The 26,131-nt window shown below is 42.4% G+C and overlaps 1 protein-coding gene across 1 annotated transcript in view; it reads left to right on the top strand.

Moving 5' to 3' along the window:
* Positions 1-26,131, top strand: part of ZNF423 (zinc finger protein 423) — a 264,463-nt gene that overhangs the window by 14,783 nt on the left and 223,549 nt on the right. The window contains exon 2 of the mRNA XM_066583927.1: positions 25,536-25,589. Within this exon, the coding sequence (XP_066440024.1) occupies positions 25,536-25,589 (54 nt within the window). The remainder of the gene's footprint in view (positions 1-25,535; positions 25,590-26,131) is intronic.

Genomic DNA, 26,131 nt, shown 5'->3' with positions numbered 1-26,131 from the left:
TTGCGATTTCTTTGCCCCTGCAGTATAATGTAATACCATAGTATTATATTACACTGTGATGTGACATCCATGCCATAGGCAATTTGCGATAGCAGCCCTGGGAGCCTTCATGTAGAGGGGTTACCTAGATAAAGAGTCAGCTCTCTTACAGGGAACGATTATATTCAAATTATTGCTGAATCATGTGAGGCTGAGTGAGAATTGTTTGATGTAAATGCTGCCTGCTCCGCCTCCATTCACTGAGCGATCATTGCTCCTGTGCGAAAGCAGAGCAGCAGTAATTACCGGGACGACTGTCGGGCACGTAAGCGAGTTTTGTGCCTTGCGAGATGCACAAAACAACCCATTACTTGTAATGGGGGTAATTACACGGGTGATTTTTCTCTCGCAGACATGCAGGAAGATAGAACGTGCTGCCTTTTTTCCATCTTCATGCGAGTCTCGCACGTGAATAGAACATGCAGATATGCGGTCTCCCCGCACAGCACATGGACGGAGTGTAAGATAAGTTAAAAAAAAGTGTCGTCCCCCCCCCCCTGCAGCCAAGCCCAATTTTCATGGTTAAACTGTAACTTTCCGGAAGTTTTTTGGAGACTATAGCTGATGCAGTGTTGTACCTGTAAACTAAAGAGCTGTGAGGTACATGTACCATCTCCTACACTTCCCATTCTCAGCCCAGTCCTTGACCTCTGGGAAGCCGAAGATGCACTTGTGATAAAAGGTTGCTGGTTTGCAGGAAACCAAAAAAGACCAGTAATTCTTCTCCCAACTCAGCACCCGATTAGAAAAAAAAGCGCCCAAAGATCCTTAGATCCAAAAGGTCCAACTTTTTTTATGTCCATGGAGAACTTGACAGGTCCTCTTGAAAAATATCTGTACGTCACCCAAAGATCTTAAAGGAAACCACGCCGCATGAACCAGGACAGGTATGCCCATTGCCCATTTTTATTTTGAAACACTGTGGCATTTCAGAGTAAGCATACATTGAAGATGCACTTGGAACGGCACTCCGAGTCACGGGGTGGTTCTGTGGCAGCCTTTTCCCCTCCCGCATCATCTAGAGTCATATTTCCCATTAAAATTAATAGGAAACACTTGCGATCCTCTGACGAGCGTTAAACATGCGCCTGAGGATCGCAATTTCACAAAAGCAATGCAAGACGTTTTTTGCAAAAAAAAATAAAAATCCTCCGCATTGGCATAAAAACGCACATTGGCAAAAGCGATATTGAGCTGAGTTTTGGCCGTGTGAATGCAGCCTAGTAGTTCAAAGAAAATCAGGAAAAGTAGACTTGCCTTTTCTGCTCTGCCTCGTAGCTCCATCTTCCATTTGGCGTAGAGCTGCTTCTAGCTGAGGGCGTACGTCTTCACTAACAGGCGGCGGCGTGTTCAGTAGCAGCAGCGCCAAATTCTACTCTCTTATATCTCACTGATGTGGCCATAACTCATCGATGTGAATCATCACTGGTCGATGGATGCGTTAACCTTTAGTGGCTAATTAGCTATATAATCTAATTAGGGGAAATTATCCAACAACAAAATAAATTCTAATTAAGAGGCGTCAAGTTTTTTTTTAACGCGTGAAATATTTCAGTGTTGTATCATTCGGCGCGCCTCTTCAGTCTGATGCTGCCGATTGTTCGTGTTATTGGGGGACTAAGGTCTGGTCCGACTAACGGCTCACTATTGTGCATGATCTCTGACACGGATGTACTGCCATGTATTGTGCGGACATCCTATACATTCCACAGGCAGTGGGGGGTGGGACATGTATGGACATGGAGCGATGATATGCCATACGGGCACTAGACGGCCGCACCCAATCACTACCCTCAGCGGTCTCATACTGTCCTTACTGGAAGCGTGGCTCAGCAGTGCGGCATGCAGCGGTTACGCTGATTGACTGCAGAGACTGCGGGCTTACAGCTTGTAAGAGCATAAGGGAATGCCCAATATCTGCACTAGATTGGCAGGGGATTTAATAGGAAAGGGTTTTTTTTTTTCTAAGTTAGGTTATTAGGTCTTTTTATGTTAAAAGTCTGTAGTAAAATATTGTGAAGGGCTTCATGTAAAATGTTTTCGTTTTGTGGTATTTTTTTAGTGAAGTTTTTGGGGTTAGCGGTTTTCAAAATTCAGCATGCGCTGGGTGTGGTGTTTTTCACCTAGACTACTTATTAGGACTTGAAATTAGAAAAAAAAAAGATTATTAGAAAAAAAAAACAATTTAAAAATTTTTTTTTGTAGTGTTGTTTTTTCGAGCCTTTTTGGTGGAATTTTTTATTTTTTTCATTCATTTTTTTCCCCTGCTGTTTTTCCACGTCCCATAGAAGAGCCTACTAGAAAATTACTAGATGAAACGTCACAGGCCGAGCATGCTGCATTTAGAAATAAAGCTACAAACCCCCCAAATTACTAAAGCAAACGCTGTTTATGTCCACTTGGCCTTCATTTGCCATAGACTTGAAAATAACATCCAGCTTCAGGGGCTTTGAACAAGAGAGCTGTTAATGGCAATGAAAACTGCGGCAAAATGCTGTAAGGGCTCATTCACACGGGCGTATGCGTACAGCGCTGCGAGTACACTGCAGCGTTGTACTCTTCATAGCCCATACATCTTCCCGGCAGAGATCGCGTACGGGCTGCGATTGGCACTGTGCATGCCCGGGAATCTGGCGTCACAGACGTGTGCAGTGTGATTTTTAAAAAAAAGAAAATTTTAAATTTTTTTCTTCAAATTCCCCTCTCTGTTCAGAGCGGGGCTTCATATCGATGCGCTGACTCTTCGCAATGCCTGCGGATTTTACTACCGATCTGCAGCAGATTTCACCCCTTTAATTTGAATTCAATTGAAAGAATGAAATCTGCTGCAGATCTGTAAGGGCCCTTTCACATGAGCAGAATTTTGCTCATTCAGTGCTGCAAGTCGCTGTATATTCCGCACCAAAATCCACATGTATGGATTTTAATGCAGAATGAAAAAAGCCTCCATCTGCCTGAACTTCTGCATCAAATTCCGCGGATTTTGATGTGGAATTCCACGACTGCAAATTCCGCTGCGTCGCGGTGGAAATACTTCGCCTGTGTGAATGAGCCCTAGGGGTTAGTCGATATGGGACAGAATTTGCTCTGGAGTGTCTGCAATGGAAGATGGATCTGCAGTGCAAAATCTGCGTCAAAATCTACACCACTTGGTGCAAATTTGAGGAGGTGGAATCTGCACTAGAGATGAGCGAGCGTACTCGGTTCGGGTGTTTTTGCACTCGAGCACCGCTTTTTCCGAGTAACTGACTACTCGGACGAAAAGATTCGGGGGGCGCCGGGGGGGCGGTGTTGTGGAGCGGGGGGTAGCTCTCTCTCTCTCCCCCCCACTCCCCTCTGCAACTCCCCGCTCACCCCCGGCACCCCCCAAATCTTTTCGTCCGAGTAGTCAGTTACTCGGAAAAATCGGTGCTCAAGTGCAAAAACACCCGAACCGAGTACGCTCGCTGATCTCTAATCTGCACCACAAATCCACTGCAGGTAATTGACATGCTATAGATTTACATTCTGCACCGCATGTGCAATTTCTTTTGTGTGGAAATTCACATTGCTGCTACTGTAAGTGCTGTGGATTTTCCGTCTGAACAGTCTGCACGGAAAATCCGCAGAAAATGAGCAAAGGACATAAATGCTGAGAAATTAGCAGAGACTACGCAGATAATAGTGGCCTCATCCACACAGATTTCAACGTCTGCATTACAAAGGTCGAAATCCACTGTCGAAATCCACGGCATGAATTGATATTGTGGATTTTGAGTACCTTCATCGTGTATTTGCTTCAGACCTTTTACGCACCTGAATGGTGTGGATTTGGGCGCGGTTTTTGTTGTTGTTGTTTTAAAAAATGTATTCGATTTAGTACTAGCCTGGACCTGTTTTTAGGTATGGAAACCAGAGATCAAATATCAGGCGATCAGAGAGAAACAACCGTGGACCTTTATATAGACTGATTGCTTATTCACCTGCTGATGGATGGAGTAGCCTATATAGCCTAGGACCTGTCTGGATCGGTTGGGGACTGGAAAGCTGTGTGCGCATGCTGGCCCTTTAAGAGGCAGCCTGCATGTGTGCTTGTATTTTATTGGAACCAGAAAAGTGAAAGGAGCTGTAACTTCTGCCACAGATAATACAGCACTGGCCACGGCTGATGATGGGAGGAGGTAGGGGATGCCGCCAGCCACGAACATAGCAGGGCTTATTTATGCAAGACATGATTAAGGCCGTCTGCACACGGGCGTATTTGCATCGTAGAATCCGGAGCGGGCGCCCGCCTCCGGATTCCGCAGCAAATGCAATGGCCGAACACGATTTCCTGCCCACGAGCGGAAATTGTGATTTTTCCGCTCACGGAGAAGTTGCAGCATGCTGTGATTCTGTGCGGCTTCCATTGAAGTCAGTACACTGACTTCGGAATCCAACCTGGCCGTGTGCAGGCGGCCTAAGAACTTCCCCACACATTCTAAACTATAAAAGATCTAGTTAACGGATACGAAACACCTGTGGGATTACTGTGTGACGGGCTGCTTAATCGTAATGCCCCCTATAACCTATATCTCCACTGTATGGGGGCTAAGTGCACTATAGGGGCCGGGTACATCTCTTTTCCTTCCTCGGGGTGACAAGTCACTTCAATACCATCATTACAAACCACCATACTTGTATTGCTTCTCAACCATAATTATACTCATCACCAACCTCGTAATGCACCGCAGTATGTCCCGATCTCAGGAGCTCCACCTCGTTGCAGATTCACATGCACCTTACGTGTAAATGTCCTCTAACGTACATCTCATAGCGCTGCCATTTCAAAGTGCCCTGCCCCATCAGATCACATCAATGAACATCCTATATCCTGTGCACGTCATACAACTACCATCATGTCTCCTGGGCGACACTACCTCAGTCCGGACTCGTCTGACATTACCCCTGTTCTTGGTGCACGTACAGTAATGTCGTTGGACAGATCTTGGGTTATTCCAACAGCTTTCTTAGTTTTTGGGTGCACAATGTCGTCCTCTTCTTTAGGGATCGAATCCCTCTCCTTCCACGTGGACTATGTCTTTTAACCCCTGGGTCATCAGGGTCCTCTTGTTGGCATCACTTCTGCACTTCTAAAAAAAGGGTGCTCACCAGCCACTCTGTATGCTCCCCACATAAACTTCTGCTGTCTGGGCTTGTTACGCAGCTACCAGACCACTTGTATATCCCAAAACTCCTGTGCTTGGCCTGGGGACCCAGCCTAGTTCATTATCTTTTGTCTGGGGCCGGATCTAGCGCATCACTGGGGAAACATCTGCTCAAGCTTCAACAAAATAACGCCTTCATGCGCCCGCTGTCTCCCCTCCCAGGCCATGTCACTGGGTCGGCAGTAGGGAGCACAGTGCAGCATGGCAGCACTCTTTAGAAAGCTACTAACAAGCGCCAATGTATTCTATTCCCTGTCCCTCTTCCAGTCGGGTCCCCAACTGCAGGGGACAGGACCAGAACTTGTGGTTGACGGCTGCTGGTTACAGGCAGCCGCCAGAGCCGCTTCTAATGGGGAGCGGGCATTGCTCTACCCCCTTATAAACTGCATACCCCATGAAAACACCAGGGGTACCATTTTAAATGCTTAAATAAGGAGCTAGGGTTGGAGTTTTGAAGTGACTATGGAATTCTTAGATTGTATCAAGTCCTGATCCTGGTAATTTAAAGAGGGAATTTGGTTTACGTTGGCACTCAGTTCAGCTATTTTGGCTCATCAGGCAAAGATTTCTGTGATGGGCATGCATGTGAGAAGTGGCACAGGGTTGTAGGGGGAATATCATTATCAAGTTTTGATAAAGTTTTGTTGTTACCACAATATTACTCATAATGCAACATGGAATATTTAGCACTAGTTTACAGTTCACCAATTTTATTACACTTTTTAGGCCTCCCTCACACAGGCGTTTACTGCTGTTTAAGCCCAGTTTCAGCAGCGCTGGCATGCTTTATGCCAGTGTTTGGCTGCAGCTAAAAACGCAACCAAGAATGCTGAAAAAGAAAAAAAAACAAATCAATCCTCACCTGGCTGGTGCCATCTGGTCCCTGCCGCTGCTCTTTAGAGGCTCTTTTGCTAGTGACGGGGATTTAAATGTGGCTCCGCCAATCGCAGCCAGTGCTGGTTGCATCAATCACAGCCATGCATCCAGCGCTGGCTGTGATTGGTGGAGCCAGCTGTCACTCAGCGGCGCTCAGCCAATCAGAACAATCTCTTGCTGGAGGCGGGGATTTCAATCCTGTCACTAGTAAAAGACCCTCTATCAGCTTGACAAGTGCCTGGCAACCGGCACGGAGCTCCGGAGAACAGCAGCAGGGACCCTGACGGCGGCAGTTAGGTGAGTATTCCTTTTTTTTTTCGGTAGCGCAGCTTGTTCTGGCATTTAACGCTGCCAAAAACATAGTACCAAGTTGTGCCATGTTTTGAGCAGCGCTGAAACCGCTGCCCATTCATTTCAATGGGCGACGCAGGGCTGAAAATGAACAAAAATAGAACATGCATCGCTTTGAAAGCGCAGCGTTAAAGACTGCGTTTTGACGCTTGTGTGAGCTGCCCCATTGACATAAATGGGAGCGTTGTATAGCGTTTAGCGCAGCGCTGAAAAGGTAGCGCTAAATGCTGTACAAAAGGGGGGGGCTTGGGGTAAGACAGGGTGCCCTATCTAGTTTTCATTCTGGATACAACAGAGCACAAATGGTAACCACTTCTCTTTCCCTGTCCTGCTGAGAGAGCATGGATTCTTTTCTACGCACTAGATGCAAGGGCGTTCTGCTATAGGGTGTTCACACATTCTTATGTTCTGCCACACATCTGCATGCGCAAAATACGTAACGTGTTACAGGGCAACAGGCAAGCCACTGCATGGGACTGGGGTGAAGATGGGGATGCGAACACCTTATTTAATCACATTTAGGGTGGGTTCACAGCTACACCTGTTTGGGGACCCAGAAAGAGGAATCCCTGCGTCCGAACTGCTCCGAACAGAATCAAAGATCACTAGGCGGACCCCCATTGACTAAAATGCGGTCCGTCCAGTTGCCTGACTTTTGTACAGCGCATTTTTTTCGGTATTTTGAGCTTGATCTGTGATGACCTCCGGCCAGAGGTTCCGACGCAAATATGAAACCAACCTTAGGCCATATTCACACGTCCAATTTTTTTTTTTTTTTTTTTTTTTTTTTAATTTATTTATTACATTTTTTTTTCTTTCCCCTCCCCACCCCATGTGAAAATTCTGTTCAGTTCTGAGATGGACCAAATTTGCAGGTAGAAAGAACACATTCATTTGAATGGGTTAATTCACTCAAGCGAATTTTCACTTAGACCAATAATCCGAGTTTGAAAAAGAGGCGGCGTATTCTATTCTGGTCTGATTCTCAGACGGGTCTAAGGGTGACTACCCACTAGCGGTTTTTTTCTGCTGCGAATTTGCTGCTTTTTTTTTCCAATTGTCAATGGGACTTCCTAATGTTAAAAACGCAACGCAACAGCACATGTGTGGCGTGACCGTCCGCTGTCCAATGAGCTATGCCCGACCATCTCGAGTGCAGTCTGCACTCTGCTGTGTGAATACGGCGTATCCTTGCGCTAAAATCTCCGTTTTCCCGGTTCCTGAAGCCGCTCTCTTATCCTTCCTGATCACTTTTCATATGTGCGATTTATAATCCGTTTTTTCATTGAATGTGACAAAATAAAACTGGTGCGGGTCATATTTACATAGATTTAGCTTTTTCCTTTGTAATTAGGAGTGCTGTGAAGGGACTATGTCATTAGAGCAGAGATACGGAATATAGATTACCGATTGTCAGTGTTAGGTGATGTATATCTTGTGGAACAGTGAAATCGCTGGGAAGTTGAGTCATAATTATCATCTGTCGCCTGATAAGTATCAGTGAAACTTCTAATTCTCTCCAGCTCTGAGCAAAAACAAAGATAGATGGGAATCTGCACAATGAGACTACCAGTAAGCCTGTGAGTGGTTGAGCGGTCACGTGCAAAGTGAACAGGGGTCCGTGCAGCGCTGGGCGGGGAGCCCACAGCATAGGTGAGTATTGTTTATTTATTTCACTTTAAACCCTTAACTTTTTTTTTTCTTTTCCATCTCCTGGAAAACCCCTTTAGGAATAATGAGACAGGATTTGACATTTTTGTCACTAAAGCAGCCATTGTTTATAGTCATACAGGGGCTCATCTGCCAGTTCCTGCTGCAGAGCGCTGGTGATCCAAGATGGTTGCACCACTTCTTAGACTACTCAGTACACACTGTGCATTGGTAATTAGACACCATATCCTGTACCATTACCAAACAAGTCTTGCTCTGTGTAGAATGCTGCACCTCTGTAAATAATGCAGGATTGCTGTGGCCCCTTCATTCTTCTGATTGGTGTGGCTCCTGGGGTCAGTTCCCTACTGATCACTTATGGGGTATCCTAAAAACTTACTCTAATGAGTGGTTAGGAGTGTGGTGGTGTCAAGTACTGAGTCTGGTTTAGCAGCTCAATCCCATTCACTTGAATGGGAGTAAGCTGCTCTCGGTCCATATAACCAATGAACGTGACATCACGGGCCTGGAAAGATACCACAACACTCACCCGATCGCCATCAATCAGCTGATTAGCAGGGATTCTGCCGATCAACTGTTGATCATCTGCCTTGAAGATAAGCTATCAATAGTTTAGTCCTGGAAAACCCCTTTAATCCCTTTCCAATACATGCCTTACATGTATTAAGTTGATTACCAGGGGACTCAGAAGTTGGTAGGTAAAGGTAAGGTCCCCTAGTGCAAGCGCAGAGTCATGACTGACTCCTAGGGTGATGTCACATTGTTTTTGGAATGGTGGTTTGCCATTGCCTTCCCCAGTCATCTTTTACTCCCCAGCAAGCTGGGTACACATTTTACCGAAGAATGGAAGGCTGAGTCAACCTTGAGGCGGCTACCTGAACCATGTGGGGATTGAATTTAGGAGTGCATTTCTGCTGCCTTAACACTTTGTGCCAGATGGGGCTCTATAGAAGTTATCCGTGTGGGATTGCGGTAGTAAGTTACAGCTGTAGAATTAGACATAGGCATCTTTGATACTTCAATTTTCCAGGGACCTGACTTCATTTTCCAAACTTCTACATAATCTCCTCATCCATAGTGCCCTGGACAGTAGTAATGCCAGCTGAGGTGACCCACGCAGTATAAGTATCCCCTTTTTTTTTTGCTCCCTGTAGGCCGCACATTTTAAGTGCCACCTTGCGTGTCCCACACACAGTAAAGTGCCCCCATTCAATTATTAATGCTTTTTAATGCCTCCACTCAGGATTGCCCGATTTAGCCCCTCACAAGCTCTGCTCAGTAATAATGCCCCATATAGGCCCCAGCTCCCACTCAATAGCAATGCCACTCATAGTTGCTCCCTTCCCTCCGTAGTTGTGCCTGTTATGCTTGGTGAGAAAAAAAAAAGTTATACTCACCCGTGTCACTCCTCCCATTGCTGGCCTCTGCAGTCAGCGCCTGTATAGTTCACCCACTGAGTTCCGGGTAGAACGATCATGTGATGATATGTCACATGATCGCTTTACGCAGAACTCAGCAGATGAGCTGTACGTGTGCCGACTGCAGAATTAGGAGCAGCAGGAGACCGAAACTGATGAGTATAACTTTTTTTTTCTTTTTTTACCATTGGCTGAAAAATGTAAAATAAAAATTTTCCTCGACCAGCCTCAGTCCCGACCGGCCCACCAGGAATTTTCTCAGTGGGTTGTACGGCATGTCAGCCCTGGAGTATTTCTAAAAAATGCAGATTCAGGGTAATACATATTGAATTTTGTTTATCTGCTCAATACTTTTGTGTTAAAGAAAAAAAATAATTAAAGACGAAAATCTACAAATAAAAATAATTCTCAAATTTATCACCCACAATGCTTTAGTTTTTCTGAAATACTTAAAGTTAACGGAATTTGTAAATGCCATTTTGTAAACTTTGAGAGGCACACTTTTTCAAATGGAGTAATTTATGAGGGTGTCTAATATAGGCCTCTTAAAGACACTTCAGAACTGAATTGGTCCCTTAAAAAATAGATTTTGGTAATTGTATCAAAATCAGAAAAATAGCTTCTATAATTACAATGCTTTCTGATGTCCAAAATAAATACAAAAATGCTTTCAAAATGGTACCAACATACAGCGCACATATGGTAACTGTTATTCATTAGCTATTTTGTGTGGTATGATTACCTGTCTTAGGACTTATTCAGACGTCTGTATATCGGCCGGGTTTTAGCTCCGCCCCCATCCTGGCCCTCCCATTGTAGACAGTAGTGAGGGGCGGAGAGGGGGCGGGAGCTCAGTGCACTACTCCTGGCCGGGCCGCCTCCTCCCCCTGCACAGAGGGACACCGTATATCGGCCGGGCGAGAAAACCCGGCTGATAAACGGACGTCTGAATAAGCCCTTACAAGCAGAAAAATTCTAAGTTGACAATTTTCTAAAATTTCTGTAAATTTAAAATAAATTAAAAGAAAAATGTATTGACCACTAACATAAATTACAATGGGTAACGGAAAAACAACCTCAGAATCTCTTGCAGAAGTAAAAGCATTCCAAAAGTTATTACAACTTAAAGTGACAAATCTCAGATTTGAAAAACGGGACCTTGTCAGGAAGGCCAAAACTGGCGGCAGGGGGAAGGGATTAAGATTACTAAAATTTTAAACCAAACCACTTTCAGAGCGCCTTAAGTTATCGTCATGTCATTGTGAAATCTACTAAGTATTGTGATGGATCCTGAAAGATAGTTCATTGTGAAGCACTTTGTACTCTTTGGTTGTAGATCTTACATATGGTCAAGCATGCGTGAAATCGTTCACATAAGGAGATTGGAGGAAGTCATTTAGTTTATTGGACTTTTATTAATTTACAATTTACCATTCGAAAGTAACACATTTCTCAGTGTTTAACATTGTGAGGCTACATTCACATAGGCAAACCTAATATCGCGCTTGCCAACGTGCGTTCATTCAAGAATGCCTCGCATCGCTTCTGTGAAATTGTGATCCTCAGGCGCGTGAGGTCGCAAGTGTTTTCCACTGATTTCGATGGGAAATTGCACTCGCATGGACATCACACAGCATCTTGTGAATAAGCCCATTCAAAAGAATTGAGTTCATATGCGTGCGTGTTTTGCGTGTCTCGCACTATTTTTATGCCATGCTCAGCACTTTTTCAAAGAGTGGTTCTACTTGAGAGTTGATGGGGCTTGTGGCAGCCTTATACATTTACTGCAATTTATTCCAGTGACTGGTTTAAATTATGCAAATCTACTGCAGCTCATAGTTGGCATAGATTTAACTTTTTTTTGTTTTGTACAGACTACCAAAAGATGCACCATATATATTGATTTTAAGTGGTTTTGTAAGGTGATTTCCCCCCCCCCCCTCCCCAAAACAGCATGCTGTAGCTATGATTTTTTTTAGGTGTTTTCCCCTATAGGCTTCTCTATAAGACTTAAAGGATATGGAAACCTTTTGTGCATGAAAAATCAAGAGACACATCTTGCTAAGTCCCTGGAGAAAAAATGATTCACTTATCTGGTTTTTGCATTGAGTTTTCCTTTTCCTGCATTTAGAAAGCTTCATACTTGGTTTGCAGGCTATCACACATTTAAGTTTCTGGCTTGGGAGCATTCCGAGTACTGATTAGCTGGACTCATTCTGGTGCAAAAGCTCAGTTCCCCATCCTTTTCTTCTTTCAGAGGCTGTGTAGCATAACCTCGCCCACTCAATACTGTACAGCTATTTTTTCATCATGTCTATGAATAGCTGCTGGTCTGTTCCCCCTTACTGCTGGTAAGAGCAGAAAAATTCACCAGGAGTGAATTACAGCCCTCTGTAATAGTAGTTCTCTGTCCTCCTGAAATCTTCCACCATCCATCGGCACTGTCATAGATCAGTGGAAAGGCAGTGGATACTTGTTCACAACAGGGGAGCAGGTTAGCGGAGCAGCTGTCAAAAATTTCAATCCTCCAGTCTGCAGCACTTTGGAAAATAATACAAGCAGAGAAATCGTACATTTTTAATGAAAACCAAGTCTTAATTAAAAAAAAACACAAGGTGTACATGACCTACCGGTCCTGGAAAATCAAAGATGGCTGAATTGTTTCTCTGATTATCTGCTACACATTGTGCATTAGTACACATCAGTAGTCTAAGACACTACATGCTGCTCTGACTGGTCAGTACTGATCACATGAGCAGCACTGGGTAATCAAAGCAGGTGTAGTGTCTTAGATTAATGATGTATGCTAATATACAGTGTACATCAAGCAGTCTGAGAAGCCGGTATGGCCATCTTTGTTTCTCCAAGCATGGACAGTTGCTCTAAGGTAAAATAAAAAAAATCAATTAAAAACCCTAAAAGTGTGTGAGGGAGGCTTTAGGCTAGAATCATACAGGTTTTTGAGTCAAGCACAGGAGTGGATCCAAACAGAAGAAATAGTTTAAGGGCCTATTCAGTTGGGTGGGTTTTCAGTCAGTGCACCGGAGCTCAAGCGTAGCTCTTTCACGGCCATCTGAATATGGCCTTCAGGGAAGAATATTTCTTTTAGATCTACACCCGTGTTTGGCTGTACATGTGACTCCAGCCAAAAGGCTCAGCGCCCACTGACAGGAGTCAAGTAGTCTGTGGCAGTATTAAAAAAACAAACAAAAAAAAACTGTGCCCAAGCTGAAATATGATGCACCCCATAATAAGTTAAAAGGGTTTTCCAGGCAGCGCTGGTTGTCGGTGCCGGGCTACATTGGGGTTAGAGCAGAAGCTGCTGCTCCAAACCCCTATGTAGTGGCCGGTGCTCGTTAGTGCAGCTCTCCCTGAAATCAGTGGGACCCTATCCCACATTTACAAGCGCAGCTCCTATTTATTTCAATGACCGCTGCGTCTACAATTACGAGCGCCGGTCACCACACAGGGTCGGAGCAGCGGCTTCCACTTCGACCCCCGAATTCTTTTCAGTTATGTTACATTCCCTTATTTTCTTTCAGCAACTTAAAGTATGCTTTTTTTGTTAAAGGGAACGTGTCCTCAGAAAAATTACCAATGGTATAAATCAAAGTTTTACGTGAAATGTAGTTTATAAGCATTCTTGTTTGATTTTGGATGTCAAAATCTAAATTTAAAAACTAAAAGACTAAAATCTTGCAGTTTTCACTCTGACCACTAAGCCTAGTAGTCTGACACTTCCTGTTTTGTAGAGAAAGTTTTCAGTAGTCCTCTTATTATATCAGAGACAGGAGTACTATGAAAGGTGCCGATACATGGACCAGGACCCAGTTTTCACAGATCATAATCACAGCTTACCTCCTCCCTTCCCTGTAGAATGACCTCTGCAAAGGTCACGGAACATGCCTAGAACACTTCCCATAGAAGTCAATGGGTCAACTAACGTCCATATATGGTATTGTATGCTTTGTACATGCTCATTGTTGTGTATTGTGCCTCACTGTGTATCGTTTTAGTTGTGAAGTGGCTGGTACTGGATACAATTGTGTATATTTGAGTATCAATATGCATTCTATGATATGTGCTGTGTTATCAGATATAATGTAGAAGAGCGTAAAAATAAATAAATTTAAAAAAAATCATCTTTATATAGAAGGACCTTCAGGTGAAAAAAAAAGAATGTTGCCTATCTCTTCTTGATTTGGAGGAATCTTTGTACCATGTTATCAGATTATGGATTATTAGGTATTAGCATTTTTGTAAAAGCAAGAAGCAAATATTAATGCTTTAGCAGACTGTAAATAATTGTACGCTTATGGCTGTATCACTTGAATTCCCTTGTGTCTGTGCATCTTGCTTCCAGCCGGAACGCTCGTCGGCGCTCCAACAATTTTAGTATTAAAATAGGGGGAGAAAAAATCCGACTCCGTATCCGTTTAATGAAGACATTAATTTTAATACCTCTTTCAATGTGAATGTCACGGCTATGTAATCTATACTTTGGTAGGACCACCTCTATTGTGCAGCGTCTGGCATCCACCGGGTCACTTAATCTGCATGAAGCTCTGATGGAATAGCTACATAATTTCAGATCATCTTGGTAATGGCGCTGGACCCAGCATGCAAACAGCTTGCGAGGCCTTCGCTCCAGGTTATTAGCACAACTGTTCAGAGCAGAATTAGAATAAAGCCTTTTCCTTGCCATAAAAGGTTTGTATATCAGGTGACAGCGCTCTCTCGCTCGGTCTTTATGAAGGCCGATAGGACTCAAGTGTCGGTGCTAAACCACCTGTCTATATTGCAATGAAGAATAGCAGAAAATGTATGGAGCTTAACATCCAGTGTGTGCGGCTGGACTGAATTTAACCCCTTCCATGCATAGAAAGCACATAACAGAAACGAGTATAACACAAGGTGGTCACGTTTCTCTCTTTTTTTTTTTTTTCCGCGTGTTCTTATGGTTACGCACAATAAAAAGCATCTTAGAGATTCGTTATCATGAGTGCTAGCTGGCTTCGGCTTTCTTGGCCAAGGTCAAATTAAATGTGCTTTATGAACATCTGCTGAACAAAAGGCCCGGTGGTCAGGGTGGCCAAGTGCATGGAAAATATTATAATCAACTATAACTTTTTAGTGGCTTTTAGAAATGAGCCTGTCCTTGTATGCTCCCAGAACAACATTAAAGACCAAAAAAAAAGGAATCAAATGTCTATGAAGGTATATGAAAGAAACCGCGATCGCACAAGCAGTTTTTAAAGGGGTTTTATGCTTTTATATAAATTATATTTTAATTATGACATATGGAATTAATAGAAGGTGGTTTGTTTCTTAGCTGGTGCAAAGAATCGTTTTTCAATGAGCTCATTTAATACTTAGATGCTCGTTGACTTCAATAGAAAGGTGCAACTGCAGCATGCACCCCAAGATCAGCTTATCTATGGGGATGCAACCAGTGACCATACTTATCAAGACTTATGAGGCATGTGTAATTATCTTAATTAGCAAGAAAAGGGTGAATAATAGCATATATTAAAACCTAATGGCAAATGACAATGAGGTAATTATTATGGGGGACTTTAACTATCTGGATACAAATTGGGAAGCCGAAAACTGCGGATTTCTTAAAGGTAACAAGTTTTTGTCAATAACTAAAGCTAATTACCTTATCCAACTTGTACAGGAGCCGACTAGAGGGACGGCCATTTTGAACTTAATAACAAATAGAACTGACAGAATAATGGGTGCAAGTTGAGGGGCACCTTGGAAATGGTGACTTTAATATAATACATGGCCACTTATCTTTGAAAAAGGAAATTTATCGGGTAGCTAAAAAAAGGCTAAACTTTAAGAAGGCAAAGATTAATGAACTCAGAGATGCCCTTAACCTTATTGACTGGGACAATGTCCTAAAAAATAAGAGCAGAGACCATAAATGGGAGATTTTTAAGAACCTCTTAAGTACTTACTGTGAGTGTTTCTTACCTTACAGGAATAAAAGGGTTAAGAATAGAGATGAGCGAGCACGCTCGTTTAAGGCTGATGCTCGAGAGAGTATCGGTCTTTTCGAGTAACTGCTTACTCGTCCGAGCAACATGCGGGGGCGGTAGGGGGGGATTCAGAGAGATCTCTCTCTCTCACTCCCCCCGCAGCCCTCCCTCTCCCGCATTGTGCTCGGACGAGTAAGCAGTTACTCGAAAAGACCGATACTCTCTCGAGCATCAGCCTTAAACGAGCATGCTCGCTCATCTCTAGTTAAGAATAGTAGTAAACGAATGTGACTTAATAAAGATGTGAAAAGGGCAAAAAACAACAAAAAAAGCATTTAAACTATTAAAACAAGGAAAAAATAAAATATGTAAAAATCTGATAAAAACAGCAAAGGTGGAGACAGAGACTTATTGCCAAAGAGTAAAACTAACCCTTAACTGTTCTTATGGAATTAAGTAACGTGCTGGACAGACTGTTTTCTTATAATGAAGGACTCTATAGTGACAGGTTCTGTTCCACTGGATTGGCGCATAGCCAATGTGGTACTACGATTCAAAAAGGGGTCAAACAGTGATCCTGGAAACTACAGGCCAGTTAGTCTTCCATTGTAGGTAAAATGTTTGAAGGGTTTCTAAGAGATGCTGTCCTGGAGGACCTCAAGGAAAATAGCTGTATGACTCCATATTAGCATGGGTTTATGACGGGTAGCTCTTGTCAAACCAATTTAATCAGCTTCTACAAGGAGGTAAGTTCTAGACTGGACCGGGGAGAGTCATTGGATCTCATATTTATCAACTTTTCTAAAGCGTTCGATACTATACCACATAAAAGGTTGGTATATAAAATTAGAATGCTTGGTCTGGGTGAGAATGTGTGTAAGTGGGTAAGGAACTGACTCTGATAGGGTGGTTCTAAATGGTACGTATCCGGATTGGGTCAGTAAAATATTGCACAGTAAAATATCAATATTTGCAGATGACACAAAACGTAAATGTAAAGTAACTGACACGAGAGAGGACAGAATGTGGTTGCAAATGGATCTGGGTAACCTGGGGGCTTGGACAGAAAAGTGGCAAATGGGGTTTAACCCTGATAGATGTATTTCCTCTGCCCATGTACATAATCTTACATATCACCATTACATGCTAAATGGCAAACCAACTGGGTAACACAGACATAGAAAAGGACTTGGAGATTTTCGTTAACCGTAAGCTTAACTGGAGCAACCAGTGTCAGGCAGCTGCTGCCAAGGCAAATAAAATTACGGGTTGCATCAAAAGAGGTCTAGGGGCACATGATGAGAACATTGTTCTTTCTCTTTACAAGTACTGGTCAGACCACACATGGAATATTGTGTACAGTTTTGGGCACACGTACTCAAGAAGGACATATCAGACCTTGAGCGGGTTTAAAGGCGGACAACTGAAGTAATAAATGGAATGGACGGACTACAATACCCAGAGAGGTTATCAAAATTAGGGTTCTTTTGTTTAGAAGAAAGATGACTAAGGGGTGACCTAGTAACTATGTATAAATATGGGGATAACTTACTGATTGGTGGGGGTCTCACCACTGGGGGGACCCCCACCGATCTTGAGAACTAAGGCCCCATGTCTCCCTCTGCCTGTCAATGCAGGGTCACTTCACCCACCTGCAGTGACTGGCAGCTAGAGAGGATCGCTAGCTGAGCATGTCTGGATGCCTCTCCATCCATTTCAATGGAGCTGACTGAATTACCCAAGGTCTTACCACATGGCTATCTCCGGCAGTCCCATTGAAAGTGAATAGAGTAGCAGTGTGCTTGGGCGACTAGTGTTCCATTCAGTCTCCTCTTCACTATGGGGGGCACAGCGAGTCTGCAGTGAAGAGGACAGGGCCTGTGACCCCCCCCCCCCCATTCTCAGGATCAGTGGGGTCTTAGCAGTGAGAACCAAACTAATCAGCAAGTCATCCCCTATCCTGTGATTAGGAAATAACTTGTGATGCTGGTACAAACCCCTTAAAGGAGTTTTCTGGTACTAAAATATTGACTAGCTATTCTCAAGATTGGTCATCAATATCAGATTGGTGGGGGTCCAACTCCTGGCACACCTGCCGATTTAGTTGTTTGAAGTGGAATGTTGCTCAAACGAGCACTGATGCTTCTTCTCTGGCCTCTGATGTCACATCCATTGGTCACATGGCCTACTTCTAGCTTGGTTCCATTCAAGTAAATGAGATTGAACTGCAATATCTGGCACCACCTCTACAAAACGTATGGCGCTGTTCTAGGTATTCAATGAAGAGGCCACAACACTCACCCAAATGCTGCACCCTCTTCAAACAGCTGAACGGCAGGTGTACCAGGATTGGACCCCTACCATTCGTATATCGAAGACCTAATCTGGGTCATCAAAGTGAATGAAAAATGAATTCAACAATGATATAAACTGAAAAAGGATTGAGACAGGACGTGACCTGCGAGCCGTAAAAATGATAAAGATTCCTCAATGCAATGAATTGATCAATGATTATTAATTTACAAAATCTGTCAGAAATTCCACCAAAAACAATGTGAACTAGTGAGAAGTGTTGTAAGCTTGAATGCCATCTACACAACACAGTATTCCAGCTCTTTGCTATGCTGCTCCTCTAATACCAGCCCCGAGCAGAATTGATCCTCCTTGCCTTTATATTACCAGAGCTCTTCATTTAAGTCGGATCGATCTGCCCTAATACACATTGTAAATATTTAGCCAGCGTAAATATTTCATGATATCGTTTTTCCAGCATTTACAATGAAGGCCTTTGGAAAGGAGAAGGTTTATATTTAGCATTTAGATGTTGGATGTGTTAATATATCTGCTGAGGTCTTTATAAGACTTCTATTAAATATATCATTTGCAGGATATATTCATCTATACCATGTGAATACATCATATGTTAGGGCATTTTCCAAAAAGATTAGCATTCAGGACCATGATGTGTAAGTCTTGGGCAAGTCTGTTGGGGCTTGTTCACATCGGCATCGAGGGTTGCATTTAAGCCTCTATCGCTGATTTCCATTAAAGCACAGGATGGAATAGGACAGCGTACAACACTTCAGTCCTGTAAAAGGCTGGAAGGCTGAACAGAAACCAAATAGACCCTATAACAGTCAATGTGGTCTGTTCTCTGCCATTTGGTTCCATCATTACATGGTTCTTTTGGCCAGTGGTTTCAGTTTTCTTACTCCCAAAACAGAGTAGAAAAACTGGAACAAAGCCTTGGGCCTCATTCATACAACAGTATTCTGCATCGGTATTTGTGAGCCAAAGCCACAAATAGAACCTGCAGAGAAAGTATAATGGAAAATTTGCACCTCTTCCGTATTTTACATCCACTCTCAGCTTTGGCTTACTATTACTGATGCAAAATGGCAAACAAAATACTGCCATCTGGATGAGGCTTTGAAAAAGGGTTGTCCCACTTCTAGCTGTTTTGCTGTTGGAAGCCGATAGCTCTGTACGTTGCGCAGTGGTCTGGTTCGGTATTGCAGACTGAGTCCTATTGAAGTGAATGGGACTCAGCCTGCAGTACCCACCGCATATTAGCCTATTACTCCCCACTTGTACACGAGCCAACCTAAACAACCAATCACCGGGAATTAGCCAACCCAAATAACCAATTACCGGGAATGAGTAAATCCAAACAACCAATCAGCTTGCGAGTGGTGTTCATTTGGGGAGTAATATAGATATATGCGTACCCAGCCAGGATACTGCGCAGTGTACAGATCTGTCTGCTTCCTGCAGTGAAACAGCTAGATTTAGGACAACCACTTTAAGCTAGATAAACAGAGGTTGGCCTTAAATATTAAATTTTAGTAGGAGGATCTTATCAAAATGTCTGACATTTTGCTAGTTCCTCAAGGTGGGCTCTCTTGAGTTAAACATTTATTCAGAAGTTGTGACTATGTTGTTGCTTTTGGAAATTCTTCCAAAACTTAAAGGAGATGTCCCGAGGCAGCAAGTGGGTCTATACACTTCTGTATGGCCATAATAATGCACTTTGTAATGTACATTGTGCATTAATTATGAGCCATACAGAAGTTATAAAAAGTTTTTTACTTACCTGCTCCGTTGCTGGCGTCCTCGTCTCCATGGTGCCGACTAATTTTCGCCCTCCGATGGCCAAATTAGCCGCGCTTGCGCAGTCCGGGTCTTCTCCTCTTCTCTATGGGGCTCCGCGTAGCTCCGTGTAGCTCCGCCCCGTCACGTGCCGATTCCAGCCAATCAGGAGGCTGGAATCGGCAATGGACCGCACAGAAGCCCTGCGGTCCATGAAGACAGAGGATCCCGGCGGCCATCTTCAGCAGGTGAGTATGAAGACGCCGGACCGCCGGGATTCAGGTAAGCGCTGTGCGGGTGGTTTTTTTAACCCCTGCATCGGGGTTGTCTCGCGCCGAACGGGGGGGGGGGGTTTAAAAAAAAAAAAACCCGTTTCGGCGCGGGACATCTCCTTTAAACATAAGCGTGATGTGTGGTTTAAACTCCTAATGAGGATTTAACAGGATCTGTCCAATCCTTTACTGAATAGTGTCTGCTGTATATATAGACGCACTTGGGATACATTCCTCAATACATTATGAAGATCAACATGTAATCTGTTCTTCCTTGAATCTCAAATTTTGTTAGATTAATACAGTTTAGGATGGCCCAAAAATGAAGTTGTCCATAAATCAGACTGTGGGATCTTGTGATGTTAATGCAAAGTACTTGAACCACCCTTGGTGGCCACTGCTCATGTGCCTTAACTAATATACAAATATGACATCTTAGAATGTTTGAAGTCGAACAGATAAGTAATGTGCAAGAATTTCAAAGGTATTTAGTAAACGTACCATATTTTGTCCAAGTGGGCGATGACTTTTTGCTATTGCCTTAATATTTTCAGCATATATTTATAAACTTCCTAAGTGCCTTCCTCATACTATTTTGATCCATACGGACATCCATATTGTTTATGCTTACTCTACTTTTCCATGACCAGCTTTACATACTGTAGTCCCCTATAGTTACCTCCCTTTTTTTTTTCTCTGAAAACTTTGATGTTGTTTTCCTATTTATAGGCTTGTCCCCAGGGATTGCCCTCCCTTGATACTCCCATCCTACGTAGGTAGTATGCCATCGGGGAGTTTCTTGGCTCTGCAACTCTCTTTTTCCTTAGTTACAAAGTCAAGAACAGTCACGTCTTTATAGCATATTTCTCTTTGGGATATCTTTCCTAACCGAGCCTAATTCCTTTTGGTAAATGCAAATGCATGTTTGTATCATTCAAACCAAGGGAGGAGTTGCACATAACATACAGACTCCTACGACGGTGGCAGCAGAAAACGTAGTTCCGTTGGACCTTCGAAGGTATAAGGGAGCTTTTAATGACAATCAGTTGGAGCTGTCATCTGATAGAACGCTTCATTGTTAATTTGCTATTCGAAGCTCTCCTGTCATGTAAGTTTTGCCCTTGTCTTTATATGTACTGTAGGTTCTAAGTGACTTTTACCAAGTATACCAATTTTCTTTAAAGGGTTAACCAGTTGAAAACATCTTGACAGATTTTCTTGCATCTAAGTATATATATTTCAGTGCAGGTTATATCTTCGATTTCCCTCTATCTTGGATGCAAAGGGCAATAATCAAAAACATCTAGAGAATAACTCATGAGGAAATTAGCATTTCTCCAAATAATTGTGCTTAATGCTGGTGTCACCTAACCAGTAGAGTAGACAGGTAACATTTTCCCAGGCATATTGGTAAATTTAATATTACAGTATTTGGCTTATTGTTCTTGACATAGTCTATGTCCAAAGGGAGTCTGCTTATGAATGCCACCATTGTGGAGTTGGATGCCCCACTCCCATCCATTGTTGGACACCCTGTTTCTTTCGAAGCAGTAGGGCAGCATCAATCAGGTGAAGTTAGATCATGAATATAGAAATTTCCCACTTGCTAAATTGTTTCTATGTGGTTCGACCATTCCTTATGCAAAAACACACTTTATAAGCTCAAGTAGCTACAGATTTAATAGGGATAAGACAGCTCACAACACCTCTCATTTATCCGTTAGGACAATTTGATCAGGCCAGGAGAACCCACGAGACCAGTACATTGGAAACTCCATGTAAGGTTCTTACGGGTGTTAAATCAAGGCCATTTTTAGCTTTTGCACTTGGAAAAGAGGTGCTATAGATTATTTACTGCATGTCCTCAGGATACAGTTGTGGTGCCTGTGCAATGATTGCTGCGTCTACTCAAATCAAGATCATTGCACTAAAGCTCTGTTCATTCTAGCATCCTAGTTTAGGCTTATAACGGAGCCATAACATCTTTGCCAGATCCGATTTCAAAGAGATACTGGTGACTCCTTAAGGACCTCATAGACTTTAATGGCGTGAGCAGTGGTGCTTCAGTTTTAACGTCAAGAATGGCGCTGCAGGCATAGAAAATGCCAGAAAAGCTTGCAAAACCCATGAATGCAAAGTTTGAGGATAGACTAAATCATGTGAAGATCATTGTTTGCACAAAGACAGGATCTCTCCGCAGTAAGCATTGCTGGTCTGCTTCAAGACAGTAGGCTTAAGGGATGGTGGCAGTCACTCTTATTGTAGTTAGGTGGCTTAGTAGTGTCTGTACTGCAGTAAAACCACTTTTTGAGTGTCAACGGAAGGAAAATAAAACCTTCAAGTGTTAATATTGGAACCTTTCATTGTGTTCTGTGCGTGTTGCACTGAGCTGAACCAGCATCTGTCTCTTGGAAGAAAGCTATGGAAAGAGTTTTAATCTCAGAATTGGCTGTGTGTCATTTACTTCCAGAGATTTCTCCTTGTTAGGACGCATTTCCTCTCAGGACAGGATCTGCAAAATACATTTCCTCCATATGCGTCCTGTAGCTTTTCATCTCCTCTCTTCTGAGCAGAGTAGCTAAAAGATAGGAACTGGGTTCAATGGTGCTCTCCAGCCAGCATGGAGTTAATAAGTCAATATGGGTCTTCACTGTGTTTTTCATAATGTTTCTTGGCTGCATTAATTAATAAGTTCATGAAAATAAGCTAACCAACTAAAAACGAGGGAAAGGCTTGTTTTACCAATGTTTTGTAGGAAAGATCAATTATTTTTGGTGGTGAAGGGAATCTCTGCATACCGTATGTTATAGCCCACATGGAACCAGAAGAATGGATGCCACATCATATAAACACGAATGTTGATCTGGTGTTACATGACAAAGCCATGGAAGTGCCTCCATATGCAGTATTCTGTAGGACAGTACTCCACTATATGGGTAGGACCTATAAATCCATTCGTCCTGGCGAATGAATATAATTCCAAAACTTGATGCTGGAGAGCAGTAAGAAAAAGTGAGATGAAAGTAATGACAGAGGTTTATATAGGACTATGTATCTGAAAAACTGAATACCAACAATATTCGGCATTGCAATGGCTGACATTAGAGGCTGTTATTAGAGATAAGCGAACTTTAGAAAAGTTTGGTTTGACTGGTTCGACAAATTTCGGCAAAAAGTTCAGTTCAGTCCGAATCAACCCAGAACTTCACCAGTACTCCTAAATCTGGTGTATAACACTAAGAGCTATAAGAACCCTCCTTTTTCCTCTGACTCCTCCTTCTTTTCTTTTTCCTCTTCATCCTCTTCTCCAGTGGTTAGCATTATTGCCGAGGTACGAATTGTACCACAGACAACATCTACCTGGTCCTTCTCCTTTATATAAATAAAGGTTATTTACTGTTGCAGCGCAACAATGCTAACCACTGAGCCATCATGCTGCTTCCTGCTCCTCGATACCTGTAAAATTGGTGTATAACATTGAGTAAGAGCCATACAAACTCTCCCCCTCCTCTTCCTCCTGCTCATTCTTCTCCTCTAGTGGCTCAGTGGTTAGGACTTTTGCCTTGCAGCATTGGGATCAAAGGTTAAAATCTGACCAAGGACAACATCTGCATGGAGTTTGTATGTTCTTCATAGTATTATGTAGGTTTTTTGATAATGACCGTTATATAGAGGAGGAGGACCAGGTAGATGTTGTCTGTGGTCCAATTTGTACCTAGGCAACAATTCTAGCCACTGGAGGAGAGGATGAAAAGGAAAAAGAAAAGAAGGAGGAGTCATGGAAAGGAGGAGGGTTTGTGTGGCTTTATTCCTCATAGTAAACACCTTTTTATATAAAAACGAGGAGGCAAATGTTCTCCTTGGTCAGATTTAAACCTATAACCCCAGTGCTACAAGGCAACAATGCTAAACACTGAGAGGAGCAGATGAACCGCCCAAGTTTCGGGTTTGCGCCACACCTAACTTTTAGCAAAGTTCAACTTGAAACAGAGTTCGACTGTTTTGGTTTGCTCAACACTAGTTGTTACATCCGTTAAAGTTGTATCTCTTAGAGATATGCTTGTACAATATATTATAGTCATAAAGGTCACTCGCCTATTTTACCAGCTTGACGATTTTGTATTGGTAAATGAGGGCACGACCTTCCAGTCTATAGAGAAAAGGCTTGGTGAACAATGCCAAGAAAAACCTGGCATTGTTCAGCAGCGTGCTCTGGATACCATAAGAGGTGTATGCCACGTTGGGTATTACAGAACATGCTACACTACCGGTTTAGACTGGCGGCCAACCGTATACGTATACTATCCATAGAGGCCCTTTCTAAAGCCCGCTTCCACAGCAGAGGGGTTACCAGGACACTGATCTTTTAAATTTTTTTATTTTATAGAAATTATATTTGTGAACCAGAATCCTACATGCATTTATCATTGTCGGTATAATCTATTAAAAACAACTTCCTCAATACTCGTTCTGCAATTGTTTTAACTTTAGTTTCTAATATAATAGAAAAAAAAAAAAAACTAAGAAAACTAAAGCAAAAAAAAACCCACCTAAAACACTCTCCTCACGCTGCCATTAATTTTCTAGTTGAAGTCCAGCTGCTCCTGTGCTCTCTATGAGATCGCCTGTCCGATATCTCAGGTTGATTACACGCTGCTCCCCACTGCTCCTGAACAGCAATAGCCTTGATTTCTGCTTTTGTATTATTACAGCAATTAGTCCATGTGCATGAAAGAGTCCGCTTCTTCACTCTGACCAATTAGAGGTGGCATCCATTGTGGTATTTTTATTTTTCTAATATGTATATTCACATCCATAGCCGTAACATGTCGACACAAACATTAACCCTTTCTGGCTTCTAATTTGATCCACACGATTTTCACTTCATTCCGTTTTATTTCTTTTATGAAGAAATAGAAGAACAAGATCAAGTAAAGTTATTAAATTATGACAAATGGATTTTGTCAAAAGAAAAGTTTTCATTCTAAATATTTTCATGTATTTATTTATTTTTTTTAATCTCAGCAAACCCTGTCTATGCGCCATTTTAGGGCAAAGTATCAATCTCTCACTTAGGACTCCCTTCTATAACCCAAAGTGCAAGTGGACCGGGCTGTACTTTTGTATTACATTTGAATGTCTGGAGTGATTCTGTAGTAGAAATATACCATACAGAATACTTGCAATAACAAGGAGTCACTGGGGTTTCCAGGATGCGAACCTGTCGCAGTCTGGTTATGGTCACTGTGACCGCTTCTAACCGTTAGAAGAACTAAGCGTGGTCATTCTATAATGACTAAATGTGGTCTTGGATGACAAATTCCTATGTTGTAGGCAACGACCACATGGCAACTTTTGTTCCACATTGCTTCATTGTGAGACCCAAGTTGCACCTAGTGATATCTTGCTACATACTCTCAAACCTTTTCCTGTTTTTTTGTCTATTTTTATTCTTTTTCTCCCATAGAAAATATTGGATAGAAAAGTCACACGTCGTATTTCATATTACTTGATTACTTATTCTATTTGTGAGAAAATGAATTTCTTCCTACACAAGAATGTTATTGAGAAATAGTACAAATCGTTTTATATGTTTACACATATATTCATTATAATTAAAGATTTTTATCTGCTTATATTTTTCAGTGGAAGATTCTGATGACTTCGGATTAAATTGGGATTCCTCACTGAACCACACTGGTATGAACCTTTTAGTTTGAGGGGATTTAGATGCAATAGATATGCAGCATGGAAAGAAAAAAGTTAACTTTTTTAACATCTCATGTAAAACTCATCCCACCTTGTAAACCTATGGCAGTCTACAATGTATTCGCCTTCTGTGGGAGTGAATTCTAAGTGCTTCTAGAAAGGTATAGTTATAGCCTACATGTTTTAACTGTTAAATTTGACATCTTGTAGTATTTCGTTTTAACAATATATGTATAACAGTACATACAGACAAGGAGCTTTTAGTTTAGGTTCTATTCACGGTAGCATTAATTGAGCCTGTCGGGGCTTCTGTTGGGCTAACCAGCATTTTTGATGGCAAGAACTGTGCATTCTGCAATGATGCAGCATTCTTGCTGTCAAGAAACACAGCAATCCTGACTGAAACCTGACAGGCTACATCAAATTAAGTCAAGATTTGCAGGTATCGGCTGGCATAGTGTGTGGCTACAATGTGAACAGAGGCGTACACTATAATAAAAAATTGCCCATACAATGTGTACTAAATGCACAAA

This window comes from Eleutherodactylus coqui, chromosome 11 (assembly GCF_035609145.1).
Source record: "Eleutherodactylus coqui strain aEleCoq1 chromosome 11, aEleCoq1.hap1, whole genome shotgun sequence".
NCBI classification, from domain to species: Eukaryota; Metazoa; Chordata; class Amphibia; order Anura; family Eleutherodactylidae; genus Eleutherodactylus; species Eleutherodactylus coqui.
This window is presented reverse-complemented; position numbering and strand designations above follow the sequence as displayed.